The 15,677-nt window shown below is 43.0% G+C and overlaps 1 protein-coding gene across 6 annotated transcripts in view; it reads left to right on the top strand.

Annotated features, from left to right (window-relative positions):
• DRAM1 (DNA damage regulated autophagy modulator 1) overlaps window positions 1-15,677 on the top strand; it is a 71,199-nt gene that overhangs the window by 42,123 nt on the left and 13,399 nt on the right. The window contains exons 6-8 of one of the 6 annotated variants that reach the window (XR_005795348.1): window positions 2,546-2,638; window positions 3,222-3,423; window positions 5,274-5,545. Coding sequence is in view for 2 of the 6 variants with exons in the window: in XM_040491077.1 (XP_040347011.1) it covers window positions 2,546-2,638; window positions 3,222-3,266 (138 nt within the window). In the remaining 4 variants the exon portion in view is untranslated. Of the gene's footprint in view, window positions 1-2,545; window positions 2,639-3,221; window positions 5,546-15,677 lie in introns of those variants that run through there. The other 5 variants (XR_005795349.1, XM_040491077.1, XR_005795351.1 and 2 more) reach the window with 5 other exon arrangements.

Below are 15,677 nucleotides of genomic sequence, written 5' to 3'. Positions count from 1 at the left end.
AAAAAAAAAAAAAGGAAATAAAAAAATCAGCCTAAGGTGGAAGTAATATGGGGAAATATTTAATGGGTACTGGCAAGTGACAAATGAGAATAGAAGGACATGAATCAAAGAAGACTTCCAAGTATTATCTTGGGGAAAGCAAAGAATCTGTCCCCATAAACAGAGAGAAGTAGGGTCCTGAACAGGAATAAATGATTCCATGGCCGGGGGCAGGTGGGGACTGGGTGGTTTGGTTTTAGAATTGCTGAATCTGAGGCTGTAGTGAAACATTAAAGAGAAATGTCCAGTTATTGTGAGGGACTAGACTGGGCGGGGGGGGGGGGGGGCCAACTGGGAACCATCAGGGCACAGGGTAGAAGGACTGGTAATTTCCAGCCCAAATGTCAGAACACCTGGCATTGAAGGTTTGGAGTTGAGATGGACTCATGCCATTGGCTACTCATAGTGGTGGCTCATCTAGATGCCACATAGGGAACGAATGATGCCCAGGAGAGGAGAGTTAGTGGGAGAATGGCAGTTTGTTTTTCAAGGACTAGGGGAGCTACTGATGTTTTTCAAAAGGCAGTTTCAGTAAAATGTTGGTATCAGAAGCCAATTGCAGGAGGTTAAAGAAATGGTGAGAGGGATGGTTCATTCATTCATCAGTCTAGTGTTTGGAGGTGTGAGGAAAGGGAGAAATAAGATGGTGGCTGGAGAGCCAGTGGGATCAGTGGATTTTCCACAACAGAGGACTGGGGCATGTGAGGAAGCCTGCAAGAGACAACAGAGAGACTGAAGATGGGGAGGAAAATAATGATCCAGACACAAGTTTTAACAAAGTCCCTTCTGAAAGCCAGACCTCACAGCCAAGCAGCTTCCGGTGTATTTTTACCATTCAGCCACTGGGGGGAGGCATTTCACCACAAATCAAACAAACCAGCAGCTGGGAAGGATTCATCAGAGTATATATATCCCCCAGGCAGTTGAAAATTGTTTTTTATTTTGTCTTCTATCTTAAAAATATGAAAAGTACCACATTTTTGTTCACTCCATAAATTACCATGCTATGCTTGTGTTGCTTTCTGTTCCCAATATCAAGGAATGCACACAAAACCCTTTGCATTAATTCACTGAATGGAATAATCAGTTAGGTACTTCCCCAGACTTCTGTGGAGTGCTTGGGAACTTTATAGCACATTCCTGTGCATTGACTTACTTGGTAGGGAGTGTAAGAATTATAATATCATTGTCTCATTTTATTTTATTATTTTTTAAAAATTTCTTTTTAATGCTTACTGCTTACTTATCTTTGAGAGACAGATGGAGCCTGAGTGGGGGAGGGGCAGAGAGAGAGGGAGACAGAATCTGAAGCAGGCTCCAGACTCTGAGCTATCAGCACAGAGCCTGATGTGGGGCTCGAATTTGTGAGCTTCAGTATTACGACCTGAGCTAAAATTGGATGCTTAACCAACTGAGCCACCCAGGCACCCTTATAATATCATTGTCTCATTAAAAAAAAAAAAACAGTTTATTTATTTTGAGAGTTGGTGGTGGGGGACAGAGGAGGGTCAGAGAAAGCAAGAGAGAGAGAATCCCAAGCAGGCTCTGAATCACTGTCAGCACAGAGCCTGACATGGAGCTAGAACTCCCGAATCGTGAGATCATGGCCTGAGCCGAAGTCAGACGCTTGACGGACTGAGCCACCCAGGTGCCCCTAAAAATGCTTTTAAAGTAATTTACCGCATTTAAAAATCAGGAGAGATCACATACACAAACACACAAACACAGGCTTTTTTTCTGAATCTCTCAAAACAACACTGGAGTCACAGTTTCCTATTTGAGGAAAACGGAATTGGGCCGATGAGGAGTAGGCTCTCAGTCCTCCCTCTCTTTTTGCAATCATCAGTTCCATTTATTTTTATTAATTCTCTGGCCCACATAGGAGAAACCCCCAATTAAAGCCTTCCATTCTTTCATCCCTGCCCCCAATAAGATAGTTAACGTGTAGATGTCTCATTAGCCTGCGCTTTGTGGCTGTGTTTACCTTACAGTGTTAAGCAGAATTAGGTTCTAAACGGACATTTTGTATAGTAACAGGAAATGTAACACCAAGTGGTGACAGCCAGTCTCCTCCAGGTGCGAGAGCTCATTCTGTTTTAACAAGGGCCCAAAGGCTGACTAGATAGATGTTTTTAGGCATGCCTTTGAACTTTGGGATTCCTTAGCAGTGGGAGAGCAAGTCATGCCTTGAATGGAAAGTTCTTTCTTCCCTTGAGTCCAAATATGTTTCTCAGCCATTTTGTGGCCCTTATTCTGCCTTTTGAAGTGTACAGACTAGGTCGTAAAACCAGAGCGTACGAGAGCCCCAAGAACTTTTGGGATAATTGCATTCACATTCTCATTGGGCAGGTGTTCATCTCCCTGGCCTTTCACTGCCTTTTCTCAAGGGGTTGATTTGTGCTCATCAGACAAGGTTTTCATTTGGTCTGACCAGCATTGTATTTCAATACATACAGTATGGTGAAGGTATTGAGGCTAAATTCTGTTTCTTTATTGTTGCTATTAGGATTATATATATCACGTAGTGAGTGCAATCTGTGAATGGACAGTGGCCTTTGGTTTTATTTTCTACTTCCTAACATTCATCCACGATTTCCAGGTAGGTATTTACCAATTCAAATGTTATAAATTGCTGACAATTAGGATTAGGAGAAATCCACAGAACATTTCTTACACTAAAAAAATAAAAATTTAAAAATTTAAAAAAATTAAGAAAGCACTATCTGTCTTTTTACCCTTATGTGTTTGAAAAACATGTAAATATTAAGGGAAGCATCTTTAACAGCTCTCCCAACAATGAAATTCTCATATGTCCTCTGCCACTAGATGCCTATAGTCAGATATCTTGGTTATTAGCTTTTTGAAGGCCTCATTTACTAGTTCCGAATAATAGGAAATATGTCCATTTAATAAACAAAAATTTGTTGTGGAAAATGTTCCCAAGGTAGAGAGAAGGTAGGACCTTATCAGGTTTGACAACAGGGAAGATCTTACATTTTGAAACAAGTGAATTCTTAGCTGAAAGGATATAGAAGAAAGCCAAGAAAACCCTTTAAGACCCAACTCGAACTCTGCAGAAACCATAGTGAGGTCATCTCTGAAGGGGTGGGGCAAAGCTTTTGGGAGTCCATAGCTGGCACCAATGTACTTCCTTTGAAACCTTTTTCTTCTGTCTTTAATAGAGCGTCACCCTAAGGATATCCACAGAAATCAATGATGATATTTGAAGAAAGAAGAATTATATGTCACTCAGTGAAAGTCGCAGGCAATTTCTGGAAGTGGTACAGAGGAGGGTCTTAATGCTGCCCTGTGTGGAACGCATCTGCAGTACATCCGGGACTTGAATTTCATTAAGAATTCCCAATAGTTGTACTATTTCCAAAGGTATGTTTTCATAGTGAGTGTAGAGCATTTGTGACATCGTAGCAATGTTTTTATAATTTTCTAAGTAGACACTTTTTTGTATTAACAAATTCATTACAGAGAAGATAAGGTGTTACAGAAAATGGACAGCTCTTGTTTTTGCACAGATTCTGTTTTGTTTTCTTTGTGTGTGATTGGTGCGAATACACTAAATAAGGAATTCACTAAGAAGTAAAATCAGGGCATATTCATTTAAAATTTTTATTTTTAGAGCATGAACTGTCTAATTTTATATCACGAGAACACTTACAAAATTTGATTTATAATGATCGCAATGATTTAGTTAACAAATTAACACTATCAAGGATACTCTGATTTTTATGTGAACTAAGCAAAATGCTTCTGCTGAAAGGCCTTACTATCTCTATGCACATTAACTCTAAGTGAACACAGAAGACCTCAGGTTTTAAATTCCGCCCCCCACGGGCCTCCCTGCCCACAGAGCCACAGTGTTTACCCTTGCTGCTGACTGGCATGCCATAGTGGGCCTAATTCCAGGTGGGATGAATTCAGCAAGGCAGATTAGAAAAACCTTAGAACAACCAGAAAACGGAAACAAGCACCTGACAAGAAAGCCTCGTTGGATTCTGGATCATTGTCCTTGCTGGATGAGCAAGGATGGAAGGTATCTCAGGGACCGTTTGTGGAAGAGATGGATTGTGGGAAGACCTCTGGTTAATACGAACCCTCCACAAAAGCCAAGCTGTGAAAAGCATTAAAAAGACCATTTGTAAAGACACCTTTGTTGTAACTGGCATAAATTGATATATAGTCTGACTCAGAAGCTGAAACTCACATCTCGAATTTATTTCATGGCAGTAAACCTGTGGAAGAGCATGTAGGTCTGAGAGAGGAGAGGGGAGAAGGTAGAGGGTGCAGTTTATTTGATCCTTCTTTTTATGCCTGTAGCTGGATGTTTGCATACCTCACGAAATGTGAACCTGGTCCTTTGTTAAGACCTACACGACCTACACGCTCTACCGTCTCACCCAGATCACAAATGACAAATGAAAAGCAAATCATTCCAGAACAAGAAGCGGGCCTTGACATGTTAAGGCTTAGGTTTGAAAACTGAAGAGAAGGCCTTCCTTCAAAGACCCTCCAGACCACAAACCTCCATCTGGCCAAGTGGGTCCAGACCTTGAGTTCATTTGCCAGGGCCAGAGCTTGGACAGCCTGGGAGGGAATCCAGGAGTGGTGAACACATCATGGCTCTTCAATAAAGATTTACCGAGTGAATGAAGCAGTCGGCCACCTCAGCAACAACAAACTGTGTTGCCTGTATTCAGCAGTGAGAACCTGATAACCATGTCTGAGTCTGTTACAACTTGTCGTGATGCTGTGGGTCCCCATAGTAACACTGGAACTGAAAGACTGACTGAAGCTCTGGCAAGCATTCATTATCTTGAAGATGGCGGGAAAATGTCACATTCCTGTGCCGTGAAACCTGTAGGAGAATGAGTCCTCAGCTGGGACTCACTTTGAACAGATTTTTCTTATCTGCACTTCTCATGATGCATTATTATTCTTCATGTCCGTATCTCTCCGTGAGATAGATTGGCAGAGTATGTGCCTTGATCTTTATCTTTGTAAATCAGGCGTTTACCAGGATGCCTCCTGGTACACAGCAGGTGCTCAATAAATACTCATGAATGCATGAATGAATGAGTGAACAAGTGAAGGAATGACTAGGGGTATTTGTAGTGCTGCATAGTGAGATTTACACTGGTTTACTAGTTAAGTGATAAACAAATGGTCTGTATCACTCAGTAATGTTGACTGTTTTGCTTTGGGTACTGTAAACATTTCAGTTGTTTGGGCTTCACGACCCTATGCCAACTCTCTTCAACCTGGACAGTTACCACCAAAATTGTTACATGGGATAGACAGAACGGTACACCTGGCTTGCCAAACTGAGAACGCCAAAAATTACTCCAGACAATCACATTCTGCTGGTTCCCTGAAACCCCTAAAGCTGGTCTCATCCACATTTATGGTATTATTTCTAATTTCCATGACTTTGCATTTCCTTGGCCCTCTTGGCTAAAAGAGTAGAATAAAATGAAATATTTCTTTATTTTAGCAATTTGTGTTTCTGTTCAATTATAACACGTTGACTAGGTACTACCATGAAGTGTGTATATCCAGGGAACAATTCTAGCTCCACTTGGACTTTATAGAGGTAGAATTTAAACTCTATGTTTTCTTAATTCTTACAGCTTTGCATGTGGGCACAGTGGGTCATCTTTGTAGAGACTCAAACATTAGTATCAGAAGTTCATATCAGTCTGGACTCTTAGAGTTGATGGTGCCAGAAATCCAACTCAAATTTGTTGAGGAAGAAAGGGGCATCTGTTGACTCAAGTGACTGAGAAGTCCACGGGTACAGCTGGCTTTAGGGATGGCTGGTCTGAAAGTGGCACCAGAACTCCATTTCTTCTCTCCCTCTTGCAGCTCTGCTTTTTCTCTCTATTGACATCATTCTCAGGCAGGTTTTCCCCCGGTGGAAGTGCGATGGCTTCTAGAAGCTCCAGGCCTACAACCTGTCCAGCAGAAAGAGAAGACTTCTCAATAGTTCCATCAAAAGCCTGGGAGTTAAAGCTCATTATCTCTGACTGGCTGGCTTGGGTCACATGCCCATGCCCAGCTCAGGGAAGTATGATGCTCTGATTAGTCAGCCTTGTGTCACCTGTCCACCTCCGGACAGGTCAACTGTGTCTGAGATGCTGGGCTGATGGTGGGTGAAAGTTGTTTTTCAGAAGAAAGGAGCGGGAAATGGATCTGGGGCAGACACAAAGCAGTAGATTCCGTCATGGAATTAAAGCTTTCGCCCAAACCCCCACACCACATGTCTTGAGTGGTACCACACGACAACTTGTTTCCAAGTAAAGCAAATTATACTCGCTGACAACCTTTTCAGGTTAAAAAAAAAAAGTAAACATCAGCCACTTAGGTAACAAACAGGCCTTCAGTTAACTTCAAAGTTATAGGGGCGCCTGGGTGGCGCAGTCGGTTAAGCGTCCGACTTCAGCCAGGTCACGATCTCACGGTCCGTGAGTTCGAGCCCCGCGTCAGGCTCTGGGCTGATGGCTCGGAGCCTGGAGCCTGTTTCCCATTCTGTGTCTCCCTCTCTCTCTGCCCCTCCCCCGTTCATGCTCTGTCTCTCTCTGTCCCAAAAATAAATAAAAAACGTTGAAAAAAAAAACAAAAAAAAAAACCTTCAAAGTTATATATTTTCAAGCTTTTTGTGTTTTTATTTCGCCCCCATGTGTCTGGTCAGGCAGTCAATTATCACATTTCTCAGAAGAGGAAACTAAGGCAAAGAGAAGCTCTGTGATATGCAAGAGGTTCTACGGTGGGATGGCAACAGATCCCGGTCTGGGACCCTTGTTTTCCTGATTTCTGATCAAGTGGGTCTTTTTCTTTCTTCCTTTTTTTTTTAAACACTAACGGAGGATTCCACAGAAATTGCATCTCACAAACCAAATTAAGTACATCAGTGTTGTGCCGTGTTTGGGTTTCCTAACATCCCTTGCATGTGGCATTGTCCCATGTTCTCATTCTTTTGCTCAGTTGGAGACATGCTGGTGTGGTGTTTGGGCCCTGGAATGAGGAAGGGGGAGCGGGAGGGAGATAAGTGGCATCCCATTCTCTCCCACTCCCTGATTCCGGCAAGTCAGTAAGCCCAGCCGTCTCCCCACACACATATTCTTGGTCTGGCTCTGAACGCCCGCATTCTCAAGGCCGGAATGTCATGCATTTGCGTCCTGTCTGTTGCATAAGAGAGCAACCACAGCCTCAAGCCCTGGAGGAGAAGCTTCTGGCTCTCCTTGGTCACCCCCAGGAGACTCATCTTCTAAAGTGAAAGGCAGCAGGATGCCAGACCCATACTGGGGGGTGGCGGTGACTTCCAAAATCGATGCCCAGAAAATGCTGAACGAGGTACCAACCATCTGCTCCGAGAATTGAGCCAGGGTGCCATCAGACACGTAGTAAGCCCACAGTTAGTCCCCCGGCAGTGAGGAGTGCTCTGTGCCCCACTGTCCCCGAAGCCAGCTCTACCTCTGAACTCCTCGGTTACAAGAGTTGACAGAGTCTTTTGAACTTCGATAAACTTGATAAGGATTTCTGATGCATAGCCCTGTAAGAGCCCTGACTGATAGGCCTTACCATCCTGGGGTGGAAAGATAATTTCTAGATAAGCGGGGATTCAGCTGCTCCCACTCCCAGCCCTTACTTCCTGAACCATTTGTTATTTAAAAATTTTTGAATCAGTAATAGTATTCAGGGGATTCAAAAATCAAAACAAAATAAAAAGGTATTCTGTGAAAAGCCTTTGTACTCTTCCTTTATCCACACACCTTTATCCATACACCTCTCTTTTTGCAAATAGCCACTTTTTATGAAAATACAAGCGGAAACACTTTTTAAAATGTTTCCCTTTTAACTTCTGCCCCCAGTGTAGCATACTGTACCGGCAGCTTTGAGCCTTCCTTTTTTTGACTAAGCAATGGGTCTTGGAGATGCTTCCTTATCAATACAGAGAGCTTCCTTATTTTTTTAGTTGGTTCTGTGTTACACCTGCATTGTATTCCATTGTGTGGCTGTGCCATCATTTATTTAACAAGTCCCCTGTTTGATGAGCTATCGTGTGGTTCCCAGACTCCTGCATGACCTTGTACATACATCATTTCATGCATGTGTGAGGAAATCTGTGGGAGAAATTCCCATAAGCGGGAATGCTGGGACAAATGGGAACTGGGTTTGTAATTTGGCAAATATAGTCATCTTGCCTTTAGAACCTTTTTACTTGATCATTTTTTTTTTGGTTGGGAAATCTTTCCAACTATTTTACCCTTCCTTCTAAACTGAGGATGCTGATTGTAAGTTCACCTTTGCAAGGGTGAGTCAGTCATTCATCGACAGGCACAGATGTGGATTCTGGGGTAGATGGTGTGGGACAGAGGCAGGGTGACCGTGTCACTGTTCTTCTACAAACACTCTCCCTCTTTGTTCCCCCTTTTTATTTAAGCACCTAAGACAGGGAGGGCAAGGCTGTTTGCTCCCCTCTCTGTGGACAGCAGGACTCTCTTCTCTCTCCTCCCCAAAGGCTCCACCTCTTCTCGTTTTCATGGTCAAAAGTGTATCCATCTCACTTGGGGTTTTCATTGTGATCTTGCACTTTTGTCATTGCCTCTTCTAATCTTGTGCTTTTTCTACCCACTTTCTGGCATCTCTTTGAAGGGCTACTATTCACTTACACTTTCTTCTGAGAATACTTTGCTTTTATAGACCTCAGTCATCAATCACAATATCCCTTTTCCCCTTTCTGGCAGACAGACTCATGACCGAACACCAGGGAGAATTCACAGATCCTTTGGCCCTCCCTGACCCCTTGGCTTGGTGGTCATTGTGGAATGGCCCAAGTGGGTGGGGGATACAGCAATGCAGGAGCCACAAAGAGAGAGAGGAAACTCCAGCTTTGAGAAACTGAAAAAAACTTATTTAGAAATAATAGGTTTTAATTTTTCCTAAATGTACCTTTTATGCTATTTTTTAAATGTTTATTTATTTTGAGAGAGAGAGACAGAGAGAGAGAGAGCGTGTGGGTGGAGAAGGGGCAGAGAGAGAGAGAGAGTGAAAGAGAGATAGAGGGAGAGAGACAGAATCCCAAGCAGGCTCCGTGCTATCAGCGTGGAACCCAACATGGAGCTGGATCCTATGAACCGTGAGATCATGTTCTGAGCTGAAACTAAGAGTCAGATGCTTAACCAGCTGAGCCACCCAAGCAACCCCCTTTTATGCCATTTAAAATATTTACACGTTTTACTTTTTAAAGTGGTTTAGGTTCACAGGAAAACTGGGTGGAAAGTACAGAGCTCCCCCACCCCCCACCACATGCATAGCTTCCCCCACAGCGTCAGAGTTCTCTGGGTCTCTAACAGCAGCAGGAAACCATAACGGTCTCAGGACTTGGGGTCCTGGGTTCCAGGTCTCTTGCCCATCAGAATGATATTGGCACCAGTGATAAGAATGCCTGGAAGACAGACTTCACCTTCGTGAGTGATCCTTTTGCTCAGGGTCGGCCCAGAGGAGCAGGTTCCTGGTACCACCCAAGACATCTGATTTAAGGTGAAGAGTGATGTATTTAGAGCTGGCCAGCAATTTGACAGCTGCTAACATAACCTTTAACACGTGTACTAAAATGAATCCTGAGCTTAGTTCAGTCTGTCATTTCCTCTTAATACTTGAAAAGTCACAGTTTTGTTTGAAAGTTCCCTCAAAAGGTTCTCGAGGGTGAATTTACTCTTCCGCTTGACTGCACTTGGAACCCTTAAGAGCCACCTTGAAGTTGAAACTGGGAAAATCCCGGGTTTCTCTGGCCAAGAGAAGAAGAAAAGGTATGTTCTGAGTTTTATTAAATAATTACCTGGTTGTTGACATGTTGGGGGAGAGGGGAAAAAGCTGAGGTGTTGGCAAGTGTGGACAGAGGTTAGTAAGGATTGTGGGTCACGTGGCCTATAAATGAGAGAGAACATTTTCGTGTTCAGGAGATGTGTTGTTCTGACTCAGTTCGTTAAGCCTTAGCGTCGTACATCATTATCTGGACTCTAAATGACCATGCTCAAATGTGATCCAGGGCATCCTGAAGATCGTTGGCTGTTGGGAGTAGACACATAGGTGACTTGAAGGGAAGCAAATGCAGAGAAATAAAACCCAGAATTAATTGGCCATTTTGACTTCCCATTTGCAGTTGGTCTGAGTGGCAGATTAGGGCAGGTTTCCTAACAAATTGCTCTGAGACTAACTCTGTTCAGAGCTTCAGGAAGAAATGTCGTTCTCAGTTTGGCGATCCCTTTGATCGGTATTCTCCAAAACTCCAACCATTTGTATGCCTCCTTTGTAATTTTTTCATGCTAGTAAATTACTGCAATTTACTTAACACTTTTCAGTGACTTGCTATATGACTTAACTATTTATATTTTAAGAAGAAACTTCTCCCACTGCTTCTCCTTCTGGCTGCCTAGCTTAGTAAATGGTGTTAACATCCACTGGGTCACCCAGGGCAGAAACTTGAGAACCATATCCTAGACTTCTTACTCTGTTCCCTACCCGACCTCATATTCTAATAAGTTTATCTCCTATGTACAGGGTGAACAGATGGTTTAGCCAAACCAGAGTATTTTGGGGGAGTGAAAGGGACACTATTGGCAATTGTACCTAGAATAAACTGGATCTGTCTGAAGCAATTGGAATGTCTGATCAACCCATCTCTATGGTCTTTAATTCTCTTTCTCCTATTTCCACCATCACTACCTTGGTGCAGGCCTTCATAATCATTTGCTTAGACTAGTAGAGTAGCTCACTATTGTTTCGTTGATCTCAGTCTTGGTCCTTTATAACACATTGCACATACACATATGATATATATATAACCCTCTTGAAATCCTTTAGTGGCTCCCCATAAATCCCCTAGTATGGTCTGTGAGGTACTTTACAGATCTGGTTCCTTTTTATTTTTCCAGCCTGTGAGCTCATTAACTTATTCATTTGTCGACATTTATTGAGAGTTACTCTGGGTTGGCACAGTGCTGGGCTACGGAATATGACAATAAATAAGACGGGCTCTGGCCTCAAGGTATTTACAGTGGAATGGAGAAACAGCCAAGGGAATACTACTGTAAAACGTACTATGGAGAAGCACTACACTCTTTGATCTCGTTGCTCTAAGTGCAGTTCGGGGACCAGCAGCATGAACATCACCTGAAAGCTTGATAGCAATGCAGAATTTTAGGGCCCTGCCCCAGACCCACTAAGTCCAAATCTGCATTTTAACAAAATGCCAACATGACTGGAGCGCACGCCGGTTTGCAAAGCCTGGTCTGTGTGACCAGTTGAGGCACCTGGTTCAGATCCCCAGGGATAATCATGCCTGGAGGGAGACCTGGAGGAGGAGCCAGTTTGCTAAATGGAGGCAAGGTGAGAAAAGACACAGAGTGGAGGGATTCCCCTATGCTGTGGCACAGAGAGGAAGAGAGAATATACTGTTTGGTGGGAGTCACAGATTTTTCAGTGTTTGGGAAACACAGGTTGCAAATGGGAGCCTTAGCTAACTCAGAGATACCTTTATTCAAGGGAAAAAATGATCAATTTTAGCACCTCCATTTCTTCTTTGAGCCCATCTGGAAACAGTGATTTAGAAGAAATACTTTGATTCAGAGAGACAGCAGGATAGAGGTTACCAGGCCTGGAGGGAGAGGAGAATAGGGAGTTTCTGTTTGAAGTGATAAAAAAGTTCTGGAAATGGATAGTGGTCATAGTTGCACAACATTGTGAATATACTTTAATGCCACTGAATGATATACCTGCAAATGGTGAAAGTGGTGATTTTTTTTTTTCTTCCAAAGTTTTACTTAAATTTAAGTTAGTTAACATACAGTGTAGTATTGGTTTCGGGAGGAGAATTTAGTGACTCATCACATACAATACCCAGTGCTCATCGCAACACATGCCCTCCAGAGTACCCATCAGCCATCTAGCCCATCCCTCTACCCACCTCCTCTCCATCAACCCTCAGTTTGTTCTCTATAGTTTTTCTTTTCTTTACTTAAATCCAAAAGCGGTGATTTTTGTGTTATGTATATTTTACCACAATTTTTTAAAAAATGAGTACTTTGGAGTCAAAGGAGGCTTAATTTCAAGTTCCAGCCTTGCCAGATCCTGGCAAGTCAGGTAACTTCTTGGAAACTCAACATGTTCATGTATAAAATGGGACGGATGATGGTACCTGCCTCATAGACTTGTCATGAGGATTCATTGGAGCAAGACCTGTAAAGCACTGGGAGCTTGTTGGCTTATCTTTGGGCCCATCCTTAGCACAGGGCCTGGGATATCCAGAACTCTGCAGTGCAGCTAGAATCGTTCCTTCCTCCCCATTTGACTGAGGAGGTGGTTTTCTACTCTGGCTGCCTGTTAGAATCACTCGGAGGGAATCCAGGTGATTCCAGTGTGCAGCCAAGGCTGAGAAACTCTGCAATAGAAGTGGGTCACAAACTTGAGTGTGCATCAGCATCACCTGGAGGGTTTGTTAAAACAACTCCTGGTCCCCATCCCCAGAGTTTCAAGGTTAGTAGATGGGGACCAGCCTTTCACTTTATCATCTGCCTAGTGGCTCTTTCCTTTTGTTGGCAGAGTTTGTACCATTCCACTCACTATCTGACCTCTTCCAGGTCCATTACTCTACTCCAGCTTTTCTTGAAAACATTTGCCAATAACTTTCTCATGTCTCAATAGTCCCCAACCTGTCCTGGCTTTAGACACAGTTTACCGTGTCTCAAAATTCTCCTCCTCTGAATTCAGAGACATATTCTTTGCATTTCCTTCTTCCCTTCTCCCTCCCCAGCTTGGAAGCAGGGATTCCCATGTGACACTCCCATGACCATATTCTTGGGTCCCTATATTTATCCCTTAAAAAGAACACAGTCTTTGAAATGAGACAGACATGGATTCATATCTCATGCTTGGGCAACTCAAACACTGAGCCTCCTTTTCCTTTCCAGTGAGTTATGGGTAAAGATAACAGTACCTCTATAATAATACATTCCTGACACAAAGCACCCAATTATTAGTTATTACAGTGTGTAACCTGGGGTGCCTGGGTGGCTCAGTTGGTTAAGCATCCAACACTTGATTTCAGCTTAAGTCATGATCTCACAGTTTATGAGTTTGAGCCCTGCTTCAGGCTCTATGCTGACAGTGCAGAGCCTGCTTGGGATTCTCTCACTCCCTCTCTCTGCCCCTACCCCCCTCAAAAATAAATAAGCTATAGTGTGTCACTTTTAAGAACGTGGCAAAATCGTGACTTGAAGACAACTCCGAGAGTAGTGGAACTAACCCATGGGGGGATACAGTAAGGGCTTTACCAAACCAGGATTTACCAAGGGGTGAGGAATGGTCCTAACCACAGATTTTCCAGAGGACCTGGGAAGACAGGGAGGTGACAGATGGGATTTGACAAAAGGAATGGCCAAGAAATTCTCTGTGACAACATTAAAATGTGAGCCTATGGGCTGGTCCATGCACAGGAAGGATGTTATTAATGGTGCTAGCGCGGGCTATGGAATGGTCCCAGAGAAAATCCACAAGGGAATTTTAACCCCATCAATGTGGAATTCAGTCCTTTTGCAAGAAACAAGATGATAAAGAACCTGTTACAATTTGCATCATTTATTATAGTTGTGTGCAAAACATGACCACGGGGTGTTACACAGAGCTCTTGTTACAAGATGAGGGCTCTGAGTGCTGTTTCCCGTCGATGATGTTATTCAGCAGGATGGCTCACATGTTGAAATTTGAAACTCTTTGGGTGAAGAATCCCTCTGCAGGCTGTACCAGATGTTGCTTGTGTAGCTCCCCAAGCACAGAAAGATGAGTTAATCCTTGAATTATTCTGAACTGACATCAAACTCAGAGGCTTTGATCCAATGAGCCATGGCAATAAAAAACAAGGCTATCAGAAGAGCTGTGGGTGGTAGTCCTGTCTCTGAGAAAGAAACAGGGCCACTGGCTGACGGCTGCATTCCAAAAGGCCTCCAGATGCAGAGAGCCATGAGCAGAGGGCCTGACTTAGTGTGATGTTGTGAAAATCCTGCACTTGAAACACATGTAGTCATAAACAAAAACTTCCTCACCCTCTAAAGACCCTGCAGAAGTATCACCCCCTCCAACATGCTTCCCCTGGTTCCAGGCTTACTGATCCCACTTACCTTCTTTTATCCTCATCATCCATAACACGTAGCTTGACACTTGGTTATTCTACAAACGCACAGTTTTCTCTCCCCAGTTATATGGTAAGTTCCTAAAGGTCCTAAACCAAATATATATATATATACATATATATATATATACACATATATATATATACATATATATATATATACACATATATATATATATACACAAAATAATTATTTTGTATTTTTGTATTTCTGAATGCCTAGCACTCTTAAGAGATACCATCGTCATCTTTTCATGCCTAAATCTGGCACAGCACCTGGCAGGTAGCAGATACTCAGTGAGTGAGTAAATAGGTACTTATTAAATGAATGGAATTGATTGATAGCTAAGTTGAGTTGGCAGTCAATAAGGGAAGATATAACAGGCATTTCTTGTTTTGTTTGCCCAGCACCTCACCCCACCCCCTTTCTTCCAGAAGTTTCCTCTCCCTGATCCCCATCTTTGTGGTTCCCACAGGATCTGCTATGTTGTTTCATGACCCCGTGGAGTTTACCTGACTCCCAACTGCTTCAGTGAGTCTTTCCCTAGAATTTTTCAACTTGGAACCATAAAGAATGTTAAGATAGCTTTTTTTTTTCCCTTTTCCTGCTGACCAAAGCTATGAAATGTACTGTTTGTTAGCGAGCTCTTTGCCCCCATGTTTTTCACCACATGAAGAAAGCTGATCATTAGTTTGCATGAAGAATGAAACTAATGAAGAGAGTGAATGGACAGACAGAGACAAGAAGAATAAAAAGGAAACCTGATGGTTTTGAGTTCCTGGTTTCAGTTGTTCCCATGCCTCAGGCACATTCCTGTCTCTGGGTTTCACAGAGATCACATTATCCTTTATAATAACCCCCTCTTTTGCTTAAATGAGTTTGAGTTAGGTCTCTCTGTCACTGGTAACCACATAAGTCCTAACTAATACAGAAGTCCCTGCTTTGTGGTAGACACTCCACAAAAAAGAATGGATGAATACCACCTCATTAGGCCAAATTATGACGTCTTACAAGCAGGCATTTTTCAAAACTTCCCACCCTTATTTGTGGCTTTAATACATATCTCTTCGATACACCTCCCTCTACCAACCACCCCCAGAGACAGCTCACTTCTGAATATAGAGGAGGCACAGGCTATACATGCCGGCTAGTTTCTGGTGAGTTGCTTCTTCGTTTTTCATTTTCAATGACAATTTAATCCGTGAGTGCATTTGTTGAGGATCTAAGATGTTTGGGGCTGCGTTGCCATCTGTGCATGATGGAAGACATTTGTAACAACTTTCTAAAGTGCACAGAGAGTGATGGGTTTTGAACAGCAGCCATGAACTCAACATGAAAGGATGGTCTTCACGAGCAAAGGGAAAGAGCCTTTGAATAGCTCCATGGTAGACAAGATGGTACTAGAAACTTCCTGGTGTCCACATTTTCTGGACTTCA

Source organism: Herpailurus yagouaroundi, unplaced genomic scaffold (assembly GCF_014898765.1).
Source record: "Herpailurus yagouaroundi ecotype Mexico unplaced genomic scaffold, PumYag 182, whole genome shotgun sequence".
Lineage (NCBI taxonomy): Eukaryota > Metazoa > Chordata > Mammalia > Carnivora > Felidae > Herpailurus > Herpailurus yagouaroundi.
Note: the sequence above shows the minus strand (reverse complement) of the source record. Positions and strands in the feature narration are given on the sequence as shown.